Raw genomic sequence first — 14,130 nt, forward strand, 5'->3', positions numbered from 1 at the left:
ACCCGGAGAGTGTGCACTATCCCTTCCACCTATGGCCTCTTTATTTTTTGTACCAAAATTCACCACCCCAGACTTACCTGTATTGCATTTTGTTAGCCAATTAAACACAACATATTTATGTGGCACAAGTTTGACATGATAAAGGGTAATTCTAACTTTCTGAATTACTTGCAATCTTTCAGTTTTTGTAATTTCTTCCGGGGTTGGATTCCGGGATTAAGACATCTAATTTAATATTAGAATATAATTTCACAATACAGAACCTAGCTGGACCAGTAATCTTTCTATAATGGAAATCTGTTATTAAAAAAATGTCATACATAGTTCCTTTGAGTGCATGATTGAAACTGTCAGGTATCCCAAACCAACTGTCATGAAGTATCCAACATGGGAAAATAGCTATTAAAAATTAAATTATTCCTGTGCTGGTATGTTCACTGCTACCTTGATTTTTATGGCCAAAGCAGTTTGTTTAACAAGAAATGTCTCAGAGAAATGTTTCTTGTGATTACCCCTTTTGATTTGCTGTCCTTGCCCTATGTGATGGATGACATCATTTGAAAAACAAGACACATTACAACTGATTGATTGATGCAGCTCCATTAGTAATAAGAATTTACCTGAAGACTTGTTTGCTGAGTTTATTTACATTTTATGGTTTTTACTTATAAACTTGCTACACAGACTTCTTTTGTAGGTAGACGGAATTTATTGCAATGTATCATTTTAATTTTGTAACTATGGAATAGAAAAAATACCATTTCCTGATTTATTAGGTATCACGTTCATATTTGAATTAATTTTTGGCAGGTTAGATTATGTAATTAGGAAAGTGTTGCTTCACTGTCATTATTGAAAAGTTATATAAACTAATATATACAGATTCAGTGTTAACAGTAATCAGCCTCCAATTTTCTTCAAATATTTTAAATGCACAGGTAATTATTTACCTATCTCATTACATCAAAAAACAGTTCAGTAAAGTGTTCACAAGATGTTTGCTAAGGACATAAATGTGTTGAAAAAATGTCTAATTTCATTATTCATATGTTTTAGGACTATAACTTTTAATTTGGTGATTGAAATTTTATATGTAAGATATATGAAAACCCCTGATGAGAAGCTGGTGAACAGCTCAGTGATTGCAATGCAAAGGGTGGTTTGCATTTATTTAATAAAGTCAGAGTTGGAAGTGTGAAAATAGTAAGCAATGGGTGGCCCCTTTCTTAGTTTCTTGGTGGAGACGAGATGTCTACAGTTGTCTTCATTAGAGATATAAATTATTCATGTGGCTCCCAGAAGGATGTTTTGAAGATAAAGTTAGTCGTTTGGTAGTACAGAACTTTAGCATTGCTGAAAAAAGAGACATGTTGAAGCTTTTTGCCTTGCACTCATCAGGGTACTTTGCAAGAAAACCAATATAAGGGGAAAACAACAATTTATACTGTATGAGAAGAGAGTGCTGATTGGTTGCCAATTGGTAGAGGTGTTGCCATGGAAAATGCAGCAGTGATGGTGACTGACGTATTTCTGATATGTGGATGCTATCTATGTTTGCTCTATTTAAGTATGCAACTGCATGTAATAATTTCCTTACGTGCTCTAAAAGGTTCAAAGGTGCTCAAATTCACCTTTGAAATGGAGCAGTCAAATGAACTCCCCTTCCTTGAGAAATCTGTCGGGGGGTTCTCTACCACAGTCTACTGCAAGCCTACCTCCACTGGTCAATGTACATTTGGGGATTCTTAAAGCTCCACACACTATAAGATTGGCCTTATCAGCAATATTGTAAATAGGGCCCGAGCCATTTGCTTGCCATGCAAGCTAGATGCTGAAATAGGGTGCATCAAAGGCATCCTATGGGATAATGGCTCCCTGATCGGATCATTTCATGCTGTATATCATACAAACACATGAACAGGCCTAAGGCTGTCACTTTTGGCCCTGAAAAGTACCCAGTCTACCTCAGATTACCCTGGAAGGGCAAGGTATCTCAAAAGTTTGCAACAGGTGAAGCTAGCTGTTTCTTGCTGCTACAATGCAGTAGCAACACAAGTGGTATTCGCCACTAACAGGATACTGCCGTCAAGCCACACAAATGAGTAGTGTTCTGCCTATCACACAAATGAGTAGTGTGGTGTATAAATTTCAGTGCCAGTGTGATGCTAGGTATATAGGCTATACATCCCAAAGACTGGTGGATTGTATCAAACAGCATGTCCCAACCAGCCTGTGCTTGCAAAACGCACCAGTTAATGCATCAGTTAATGTCAAGCATCGTTTGAAATTTTTAACCAGGCAGCTTGACTTTGATTGGTCAAGGCATTGCCCTGAGAAATGAACCAGTGAATGACTATCACATATTTTGTTTAGTTGAAACAGGCGCAATGTGTGCACATTTCTGTCAGCATGTCCTTTCCGCTGTTCGCAACGGGCAAGGTACAGACCATACCTAACCAGCTTGCAAAAACTGGTGCTTGCAAAACTCAAAACACAGTGTCCAATATTAGATGTGATTCTACAATTGGTCAACATTTGCTAAATAATCCTCAGTGTGCTAAAAATTATGCCGATAACCCATTTAACATTGTCAGTGTGGCACATTTACGTGTTTTGGAAGCTACATATATTAATGCACAGGGCCCTGTTCTTTGCAGGCAGTTCTGTACTAACAAACGACTAACAGTATAAATTGTTATTTTCCCCTTATATTGGGGAAAGTGTTCTGATGAGTGCAAGACGAAAAGCTCTTTTTCAGCAATACTCAAGATAAAGTTACTTACTTTAGACCTCTATCTGGGATATTCCAGGTGTGCCAGGATGGTGTGGGGACAGATTAGAGGGAGGTTTTTTTTCTTCTTTGTGGGTTTTATCTGCGATTTCTCACAGAAACAGGGAGCTGGAGCCTAGGAACAGCTTTGAGAAGCAAAGAGAGAATGTGCCAGAAGCTGTAAACCAGTACCAAGAGGCTATCAGAGATCAAGAGTATATTCTGAGTTTTTCTGGTCATTGAGCAAGAAAGCAGTGATGCCCTTGCTTGAGCTGGGATGTCCACAATAGTGAGGTGCTCAAGGAGAGTTGGAGGGTCGTCAACCCGGATGCTGCTGGAAGAGTCCCAAGAAATCTTATACCTCGGAGAATAGTGAGATTACTAAGGAGAATCAAAGTGTATTCCTGGGATCTGTGGCACACTTTGTTTTGGCCCCAGGAGAAGTGAAGGAACACTTAAGCTCCTGTAAAGTAAAGGATACTCTTAGATGAACTAAAAGTAGAATGGGGAGTGCCCTGTTGAGATTTTCAGGCTTAAAGAATAAATGTTTACAAATGTTTACAGGGGAGGCAGTGGCTCAGTGGTATTGTCACTGGACTAGTACTCCAGAGACCCAGGAAATGCTTTGGGGACCCAGGTTCGAATCCCACATAGCAGATGGTGAAATTTGAATCCAATAAAAATCTGGAGTTAAAAGTCTGATGATGACCACAAAACCATTGCCAATTATTGTAAAAACCCATCTGGTTCATTAATGCCCTTCAGGGAAGGAAATCTGCTGTCCTTACCCGGTCTGGCCTACATGTGACTCCAGACACTCTACTGTCTGAACAAGGGTAGTTAGGGATGGGCAATAAATACTGGCCCAGCCAGTGATGCTCACATCCCATGAACAAATAAAAGAAAATATGGTGTTAAGTTGGTAGCACTTGCTTTGTTTCATTCTTGTACAGTAAAAGGTTTTGTTCAAAATGGGAAATGTAATTCTTTCACTTAATAACTGGGAGTTTGAATTTCTTTTTAAAGTTACTGGACTCCTTCAAGATCATAACAAATACACTAAAGAATATTAAGATTTCTATGATATAATATGTACTTGATATTTGTAATTTTTTTGTTTAAGCCTGTCCTTATTTAGGTTGAGTTACCTGTTTCAGGGTTCAACTTTCTCTCTGTTGCAGCTATTCTACCTTTTCTGAGTGATGTAAAAATTATACTCTGGATGCAAAAATAATTTCAAGGATTTCTTTGGAAGATGTGACAATTTTAGTAAGTGCTGCAAGTGCAATGTCTTTCTCAGTGCCATCTATTTCAAGATTGATATTGCTCCTTGTCTTTCATGCCTACAGACCAGGCTTGTTTACCCCTGACATGGCCTTTGAAACTATTGTGAAGAAACAAATTGTGAAACTCAAGGAACCTTGCCTGAAGTGTGTGGATTTGGTTATCCAAGAATTAATACATACAGTTAGACAGTGTAGTTATAAGGTAAGAAAAAAATTCGGAACTTTCATTTTGTACAAGTTTGTTAACAATACAATGATAGAACAAGTATTGTAACAATCGATAAAATAAACATCCTCACGTGCAGTAACATAGGCTGGGATTTTCCGGTCCCCCCTGTGGCAGGAGTTGTCAGGTGGGGTGGAAAATTTGATGGACCAGCCAAAGGTCCATTGACTTCAGGCGGGAATTTCCAGTCCTGTGATGGCCGGAATCAGAAAATCCCAGCCTTCGTATGGGAGTTATATCTGCTGCCAGGGAGCTTGTCTCTGAATTCCTTTACTGCCTTTTCTCAGGCTATATTGCTTCTCCTAATATTCTATGAAGTAATCCATAACTTGTGGTCCAAGTAGAAACACACCTTTAGTTTCAGACAGTTTTGAAAAACTGTACAAGGTTTGCCTTGGCATCTTGCATTGTCATCTGAACTACCGTTTGTACAAAGGAACACATGAATTAGGAGCAGGAGTAGGCCATTCGGCCCCTCAAACCTGCTGCACCATTTGATAATAAGATCATGGCTGATATGATTGTGGCCTCAACCCTACCTTCCTGTCTAACCCCTATACCATTTGACTCCCTTGTCAATCAAAAATCTAACATGAACATACGAATTAGGAGCAGGAGCAAGCCATTTGGGCACATCTGGTTATGTTTTTGTCATTTTTTATATGTTCCTTTATATACGTGCAGGTAAAAATTTAATATGCCATCTAAGGAAACATTATCTTTTAACTATATTTTTTACAGAAGTCCTGAGGGTTTTCTGAGAAATTTGTAACATATTTCTATATCAAGATAAATCAGTTTTCATAGGTTTAAATCACAATGACCATTCAACAGCAAGGAAAGACCCATTCTCTTCCATATTAGGGAGCATTACACATTTAAAATGTGATTAAAATAATTATACGTTGTGAATAAAAGAAAAATAGTTGAGTTTATGTGATGAACAAGGATAAGAGACGCAAACTTATTGTTGGCCATCTACCATGCATGTGTTGGGCTCCTGCACAGTACGTTATGCAAAGCATTTGTATAAAAAATAGAAATGAGTCACAACAACTTGTACATCATCTTTAACATATAAAAATGGCCCAAACTCTTCACAGAAGTGTTATCAGTCAAAATGGGCAGTTGAGCCAAAAAAGGAGCTGAGGAAGGGCAACTAAAAGCTTGGACAAAAGAGATAAGTTTTAAAGAGAGTCTTAAAGAAAGAGAAGTAGTTGGAGACATTTAAGGGGGAATTCCGGAGCTATGATTAGAACAAAGCTCTGTAGCCTGTGACACCCAGTCAAGAAATATGGTGGGCAACCAGACAAATAACAGATGGAGGAGGCTCTATAAATATTCTCATCCTTAACTATGATGGAGCTCAGCACTAGTGGAAATGTCAAGGTTGAAGTTTTGGAAGCATCTTCAGCCAAAAGAACAATACTACTACACCTCCTCCCAAGACCCCCATCATCATTGATTCCAAAGCCCAACCAGTTCAGCTCACACAATGTGACAGTAGATAGCGGCTGAGTGCACTCAACGCTGCAAAGGCTGTGGACCCTGGCTGTAGTGCTGAAGACTTATTTACCAAAGTTAACTGTTATCCCAGCCAAACTCCTATAGTGCAGGTATGCCCTATCCACAAACTGCAGGATAAATCCAAACCAGCTAATTGCCACTTTATTGGCCTCCCTATCATGGATAAAACTAATGACACATAATTAATAGCACCATGAAACAGCAATTCATTAACCAGTTACCTGCTCACATATACTCAGTTCAGGTACCATTAGAACCACTTGTCTCCAGAACTCATCACAGTCTTGATCCAGACATGGACTTGTGATAGACTACAATCTCACACTGTAATTTTTTATAAAATACATACACACATTCATTGCTATTTCTAAATTTTAAAACTGGACCTTGGCTGAACTTGAGCCTTTAACTGGCTGAAGCTGTTTTTCTGTGACCTCAGAACAAAAGAAGCCACTTTACAGTTTTGGGAAAACTCATTCCTCATTATCTCTGTGGACTGGGGACTGCACAGCCCAGCTTCAAAGAGAGCTTTACAAAGACCAGTTGCATTTGATAACCCAGGCTTGCCATCAGAAGACAGAGGGTCTGCTAAGACAAAAGGCCCCTCAAACATTCCTTTCAAATCATAATGACTTGAACATTTAGCAGTCTTTGAGACTCAGCCAAATTCCAGATGCTGGATACACATCCTTTGATAAAGATCTGGTACAGAGGTGGGAGTCATGTGACCTAGGCTTCTGGCTTGTGGAACAAGTAATATTGCCTTGCTGAGCTGAATAGTTCAATCTGCTCTTTAACATCTGAGGAGTAGCCACACAGAAAAGAACTCTGCCAAAGTTAAACACCTGGCCCCGTCTACACAGCTTCTGCTGGAAGTTATGTGAAAATGCTTATAAGACTGATTCTCTCTGCATGCCTATCTCATCTTGTGAAGTCAACACCACTGGAAAAGTAAATTTTACTACATCAGTTTTTAGCCTACCAACCTCCTTGAAGGAATATCTCATAGGACTTTGATTCTGGACTCTCGAACTCACATGAACCAAAATTTATTTCCTCTGTGGTCTCTCTCCTGTAAAACCTTCTTTTCTCTATCTCTCTCTTTACTGTCTGAGTGTGGCGGTAAAGATGTGAACCCTCCTTCTCACATTTTGAATGTGTGCAATAAACTAACCTTTTGAGTTCATTCTACCTCGAGTTTGCTGTGCGGTTATCATTAGGAATTGGATCACACAAGAACCGAGGGGCTAGGAAATACCCCACTGCTTATGAGAAAAGAAACAATCCAGAACACCTTTCCGTTTACAGACCAGTGGTGAGAGGAAAGGAATGTTGTTTGAATGGATCCCACCCCCCCGTCTGTAACAGACTCAAAAAAAATTGAGCTGGGCACCCTTTTTGCATGGAGTTCGCACTGTGTGCCCTCAATGTAACCATCATAACCAGTATCATTTTCACAATTCTGGACTCTGGCAAATCCACAGCAACTAGAAGCTCAAGTGGGGAAAAAAATCCAAGTTTTGTGGACGTTTAAGAGACTTTGCAAACAGCTCCTGCATCATTTCAATGTCTTCGTTTACTCTCGTTTTACTTCACATGGAGTTCAGAGGAGTGGCTTTACGCTTACAGGATTGAAATGAATGGAAGCAAGAGTTTGCAGTGTTTGGTAACTTTTACATCAGAACAGGCTAAAAAGGATATGTACTGGCCAGTGGGAATTGGTGAATCATTTATCCTCACTATAGAATTTTCCACTATCCATTTCATGAAATACTGATCAGTCAGCTAAATTTTGATTGACGGCGCTTAGCCAGACTAGTAAATGGAAGCTGTTACATAATATTTGAAAGTCTATTACCATTTAGACTAACATATTCTCATTCCACACTCAATGCTGGCAAATACTATTGGACCATGTGAGGAATGATACAAGTTCCATTTCAAAATACTGTATAACATACTTGACAGATGTGCAAGGTGGTAAGATATTTGAGGTTTATGATGACATAATAACATGAGTGAAGCCCGAGAGAGCTATTGTTGTTACCTGAAGCAGCGGGCAAAAAAACCCCAGTTTCAAAGAAGGATGATCACCCAACCCGCAGGCAGTGCATTCTCGTGGAATTGAACCCAAACAAGTAACAAGTGCCTTCAGGAGAGATGGGGCAAAGTTGGCAAAGAAGCCCCCCCCCCTCCTCCCCCGCAGTATGCTCATTTGTTATTCTTTGTAGCATGAAATCAAAGTAATTGGTAGATAGAGCTGTTGGGATCGGGGAATGAGGTTAAGCAGGGTGTGGAATTGAAATTAAATGACTGTTTGCAACCTCACTCAAGGACCAGATACAGGTTTAGATCATTATCTGATATACATGTAATCAGATGTCATACAATGCATTCTGTCATTACATATTATCAAATAAACTCTAGTACTTTCGACGCTGCTTGTTAGTAACCTCAAAAACCCCAATATTTCATCTGTTAGGGAAACTTTTGAATAATTTGGAAAAATTGTATTTGGACTTGTGGTATAAGCAGCAGGGCTTTATGGGACAAATAACCTCTTGAATAATATGAATCCCAGATGCATCACTCTTCCAACAATATTTGTAATAACATGCCATTGACTTTAAGCTTCATGGTTGCCACCATGGTTTTCTTCTGTTATTTTGGTTCTAACTGTATTTAACAACATAATGATAGCCTTAACGCAGCAGACTTTTCGCTTGAGTATCTAGTACAGTTCACTTCAGTTCAAGACTTAAACATACTAAAATTGAACATTTTTCCTTTGAGTGCTGCTCAGCCAGAAAGGCAAAACATGCAGACATTTTGGGAGGAAGACAAAGTTCAATTTCAATAATGGTGATGATATGAATGGAGGCTAGTAAAACATGTTGTTGCAAAATGTGGTGGTCACTTGGCAACTACAGGGGCAGGTTTTTTTTTGTGGATATGTTATGCACTCAAAACTTTTCTACCATTCTAGATATATTTCTCAAGTGAGGAACAGGAACCTCAATGCTTTTGAGACCTGTTCTGCCTAACTAGCGCACCCCTACGATGTTATTCCCTGTAGATCCTTCACTTAATGACATTTAAAATTGGCTGATTAGCAGTGGCATCCAGAATAGGTTGAGTTCATGCAACGCACCCTTCTTAATGCTACACTGACATCACAAAGATATTGTTTCATCACTGATCAACCATCCACAATGAAAATGGTTGACTTGGAGATATGGTTTTATAGGAAGAATGTCTCAGTTGCGGCCCAAGAGTCTCAAATCAGGCATCATCCCTCTGGTTTTCTTGTTTGCAGAGATTACTTTTCGCATACATTGTAGAGTATAATTACACATTTTTATCTATTCCTTCACAGGATGTGGACATTGCTAGTTAGGCCAGCATTTATTTCCCATCCCTTATTGCCCATGAGAAGGTGGTGTTGAGCTGCCTTCTTGAACTTCTGCAATCCATGTGTTGTAGGAACATTCACAGTGTTGTTAGGAAGGAAGTGACAAGATTTTGACCCAGCAACAGTGAAGGAATGGCGATATAGTTCCAAGTCAGGATGGTGTGTGGCCTGGAGGGGAATTTGCAGATGGTGGTGTTCCCATACACCTGCTGCCCTTGCCCCTCTAGGTGGTAGAGGTTGTGGGTTTGGAAGGTGCTGTCGAAGGAGCCTTGTGAGTTACTGCATTACATCTTGTGAATGGTACACATTGCTGCCACTATATGCGTGTGGTAAAGGGAGTGAATGTTTAAGGTGGTGGATAGGGTGCTAACCAAACAGGCTGCTTTGTCCTGGATGGTGTCAAGCTTCTTGAGTATTGTTGAAGCTGCACTCACCCAGACTTGTGCCTTGTAAATGTGAACAGACTTTGAGGAGTCAGGAAGTGAGTCACTTGCTACAGACTTCCCAGCCTCTGACTGGCTCTTGTAGCCACAGTATTTATATGGCTGATCCAGTTCAGTTTCAGGTCAAGGGTAACCCCCAGGATGTTGATAGTGGGGGATTCAGCAATGGTAATGCCATTGACTGTCATGGGATGATGGTTAGATTCTCTCTTGTTGAAGATGGTCATTGCCTGGAACTTCTGTGGTGCAAATATTACTTGCCACTTATTCCCAAGCCTGAATATTGTCCAGGTCTTGGAGCATATGCACATGGACTGCTTCAGTATCAGCGAATGGTGCTGAACATTGTGTAATCATCTGTGAACATATCGGCCTCAATTCTGCTTTTGTCAGGGGTGTGAAGTTGGTGGGCTGGGGAGTGGATGTAGAATCCACTTCTGGGCGAGATTGCATTGTCCACGCGATTTCATGCTGGCTGGCTAATTAAGACCCACCCAGTGTGCAATGCGTCCTTAGGTAGGCCAGAAGAAGCAGGCGGGGTGGGAGCGAGTCGGGCGCCAGATCCAGTGGGGTCTTTGAAAACTCTGTGAGCAGCACCCTGAAGGCTGGCAGGGGTTGTGGGAAGGCTGTGTGGGAGCATTCTTCACAGGACCAAAGAAATATCTGCACCTGTTAGGACCACAGCACCTGGTGTGTACAGAAGGCACTCTTCCCCCCGCCCCCCTCCCAATTTCATAGATGAGTGCCTGGGCATCATCATAAAGGAGATCAGTGCCAGGCCCAAGGATGGGCAGAGGAAGCCACTGCATGTCACAAAGAAGGCATGGGCAGAGGTGGCCACCCAGATCAGGGTGCAACACGTGGTGCAGTGAATGTAGATACAGTACCGCAACAGGTTCAACAATCTTCTGCATTGGCAAGGGTAAGTACAGAGATAGCATGGAAATGCGTGGAGATGTGTATTTGGGTTGGCACCCCTCATCACCCTCAGAGGCGTAAGAATGTGTGTGCCAAATTTCACTGAAGTCTGTGCCAGCCAAGCCTGGGAGGTCTGACTGCTTGGCCTGAGTGCATTGAAGGTTGAGGTGTGCCTCTCTGCCACACCCTGCAACCTGTATCTCAGGGTGTGGGTGCGGTCCAGCCTGCAATGGTGCTGCAGGGAGAGGGAGCAGTAATATTGAAATCTGTTCTTCCCGTTCAGGAGAAGAGAAGCCCTAATGCAGCGTATGCTGAAGAATGTGTGGTGGGGAGCCCAATCTCCTGGTACTCAGCTGCTACGAGGTGGACACCCTAGAGCTAGAATGCCACTGCGGAGCTCGTTCCACCAGATGTGGTGAGGCAGGATTCTCTGAGGAAGGTAAGAATGCAGTGCACAGATGCAAGAGTAGCGGGGAGCGCAAAAATCACAAATCAAAAAGTCTTCTCAGCTGAAATGGAGATGTCAAGGCACGAGTGCCCATTGATCCTCCAATCAAGATAGCATCATGCTGCAGTTCTCCATTGCCTCATCAGCCCGCCTAGCATGCACATCGACTATGTGATGATTGAATGTACTGACATGTTCTTTTCCGCCCACAGATGCTTCATCCGCAAGGGGTTCCGGGACCCCGAGGATCCCCCTTTAACCCCAGAGGAGGACACACTCACACCTGCACCCGCGTCGCACACTCTCTCTGAACCAGGCACCAGCGCAGAGACTAGCACATCAGTGAGCTTAAGTTCGTCAGCTCCAGTGGCAGTGCACAGTGGGGAGGGCATGGCACACTAGCATGAGGAGCTGGCGGAGGCAGAGAGTGCTCCGGGTTAGAGGACTGCTGGAGACTAGGAACATGCTGGGATGTGCGGTGAGTTCTGGTGGGGACCCCTGAGGGTCTGCATGACATGGTGTCTGTCATGGAGGAGTCCATGCAGAGTGTGAGCACTGCGTTGACCCTGAGCACCGAGTGCACAGCCTCCTCCATTGAGAGAGTGACGACTGTCATGGAGAAGCAGCTCCAGGAACAGAATCAGGGGTTTCTGGGGTTTAGCTTGGACCTGCAAGCCCACACACTAGCAGCGACCTCAGCAGGTCACTGCCAGTGTGAGAGATGGATGAGGCACTTAGTCTCCGCTGCTAGGTGCCCATCCATCAGTGGTGAGCAGGGAGGTTCAAATAAATCTCATGCTGGCGGACAAGCTGCTTGTCGTCTCTGAGGGCTTCTCTCAGGGCACTCTGGAGGAGGGCAGCACTTCTCCACCGCTCAGCCAGTGACTGTCGTATCTGATGAGGCCACGACGACTGAGGAATTACCAGCCATAGTGCTGGATGCGCCCTCTAAGGTGGAGCCCCCTCAGTTTCTGCTGGCCTGTTCGGACAACCGCCAAGGTCATCAGGGCCAACACGACAGCAGAGTCAGCAAGATGCAGCACCCGCAAACCTAAGTTTAAGGCACCTTGAGCACAAAGGGGGCTTCTTGTGGGTGACATTATTCATATTTCAAAACTCTCTTGATGGTGTGATCATTAACAGCAGAAAATGTTATGCTTATTTCTTTGAATATTATACAAAGATTGATTTTGTTGTAATGGCCTGAGTATGCATGATGGCTATGAAAGGTGCAGGGGACGGCAGGGGCTTTGGACTTTATTGCATAGGCTGCGGTTGGAATTTGGGGTCTTGGGTTTGCACATCACAGATGTCTTGTACGGAGACCTTTGACATGAGCTGGAATCGATGGCATGCCAGCCTAGCTGAAGGTGTGCGTTATCAAGGCTCCCTGATGTCTGAAGGCTCCTGATGTCTGCCTCCACATCTTCACCCCGTGTCTCCCTGGGCTCCTCATCAGACCCATCAGTAGATTCATCGCAGCATCTGGAGCTGCCTCGCGATCCTCAGCCTTCAGTGGGCCCCCCCTTGCCAGAACCAGATTGAGCAGAGCTCAGCAGGCAACGACTATAAGTGCGACGCACTCTGGAGGATTCTTCATTGCTCCCCTTGATCGGTCCAGGCAGCAGAACCTCATCTCCAGCAGCCCAATGGTCCTTTCTATCACCACCCTTTTGGATGCGTGACTCTGATTGTATCTCTCCGTCACATCTGTTCTTGGGTGCTGGAGTGGGCTCATGAGCCACCTTTTCAAGGGATAGCCTTTGTCACCCAGGAGCCAGCCATCTGAACAAACTGGAGCCATGAACAGCCTTGGCATCTGTGAATGTCACAAGATGTAAGCACCATGTGAGCTGCCAGGGTAACGGGCACAGACTTGCAAGATTTGTGACTTGTGGTCTCAGACAATCTGAATGTTCATTGAGTGGGACCCCTTATGGTTCAAGAAGGCTCCCAGCTCATCTACAGGCGCTTTGATGGCCACGTGAGTGCAGTTGATGGCACTCTTTGAATTCCATCCGTGGCTAGCTTTCTTTTGGAATACTTTTGCCATCTTTGTTTGAAGATTTCAGCAGAGTGCACCCTTAAGTGCATGAGACAGTTCCTTGTGCATTTCTGATCATGGGAATTGTATACTCAGCTGCTGGGACCTCCTTTGAGGAGGGAGGGCGAGGAGGGAAAGGAGGCCAGGTGACCGCAGGCAGCACCCCAGGGAGCGACCTGTGGGAAGAGAGGCAGAGATGCAGGGGTTCAGGGCCAGCAGTGAATGCAAGGCAGAAGATGCCACTACCCTACAGCCAGGGTGTATAGGCAGCGCTCCAATTACCTCAACATATCCGAGGTCCAGTGCCGAAGGAGGCTCTGCCTCTCTAGGGACACTGTCACCACCATATGCCAGATAATTGGGCTGGAGATCACCTCCAGCTACGTGGGTGGCCACCATATGCCATTGGCTCTGAAGGTCACAGTGGTCCTCAACTTCCAGAATCAGTGGGGTATCTGTGTGGTGTGTCGGAATCAGCTGTCCACGGTTGCATCAAGCTTATTACTGGCATTTTCTTCAGATGGGTGATGACATTTATCCATTACCAGATGGAGGAGATTAGCCAGGGGCTTCACGATGACTGTAGGCTTGAGAAACCTCTCAAGTCGCATAAATTTCACAGCAAAAAACTCTAACCTGAAGAGACACAGCTTTTGCTCAAGGGGCCTTTTATCCCGCCCCTGGATGAGAACTCGAGGAAAATGTGTTGGCCACCTATTCATGTTGCCTGTGCAACAACCGCAAAATCGCATGGACAATGTAAAATTCCTTTCAGTTGGTAAATTAATGGCCTTAATTGGCCCTTTAAGTGTTTGTGGGCATGTTTCCAACTCCCATGCATGCCTGCCAACCTTAACATCATTGCGTGCGCATGATGTCGGGACGCTTGCCTGACATCTTCTCACGCAATTTCACATGAGTTCAGGTCGGACGCGTGCCTGTTTTGTTCACGTAAAATTCTGGCCACCCACTTATGACCTCATGATGGAGGAAATGCCATTGATGAAGCAGCTGAAGATGGTTGGGCCTAGGACACTACCCTGAGGAACTTCTGCA

The 14,130-nt window shown here is 43.5% G+C and overlaps 1 protein-coding gene across 1 annotated transcript in view; it reads left to right on the forward strand.

The window, feature by feature from the left end:
• Positions 1 to 14,130, forward strand: part of dnm3a (dynamin 3a) — a 270,163-nt gene that overhangs the window by 107,978 nt on the left and 148,055 nt on the right. The window contains exon 10 of the mRNA XM_041208391.1: positions 4,120 to 4,258. Within this exon, the coding sequence (XP_041064325.1) occupies positions 4,120 to 4,258 (139 nt within the window). The remainder of the gene's footprint in view (positions 1 to 4,119; positions 4,259 to 14,130) is intronic.

This window comes from Carcharodon carcharias, chromosome 16, assembly GCF_017639515.1.
Source record: "Carcharodon carcharias isolate sCarCar2 chromosome 16, sCarCar2.pri, whole genome shotgun sequence".
Taxonomy (NCBI): domain Eukaryota; kingdom Metazoa; phylum Chordata; class Chondrichthyes; order Lamniformes; family Lamnidae; genus Carcharodon; species Carcharodon carcharias.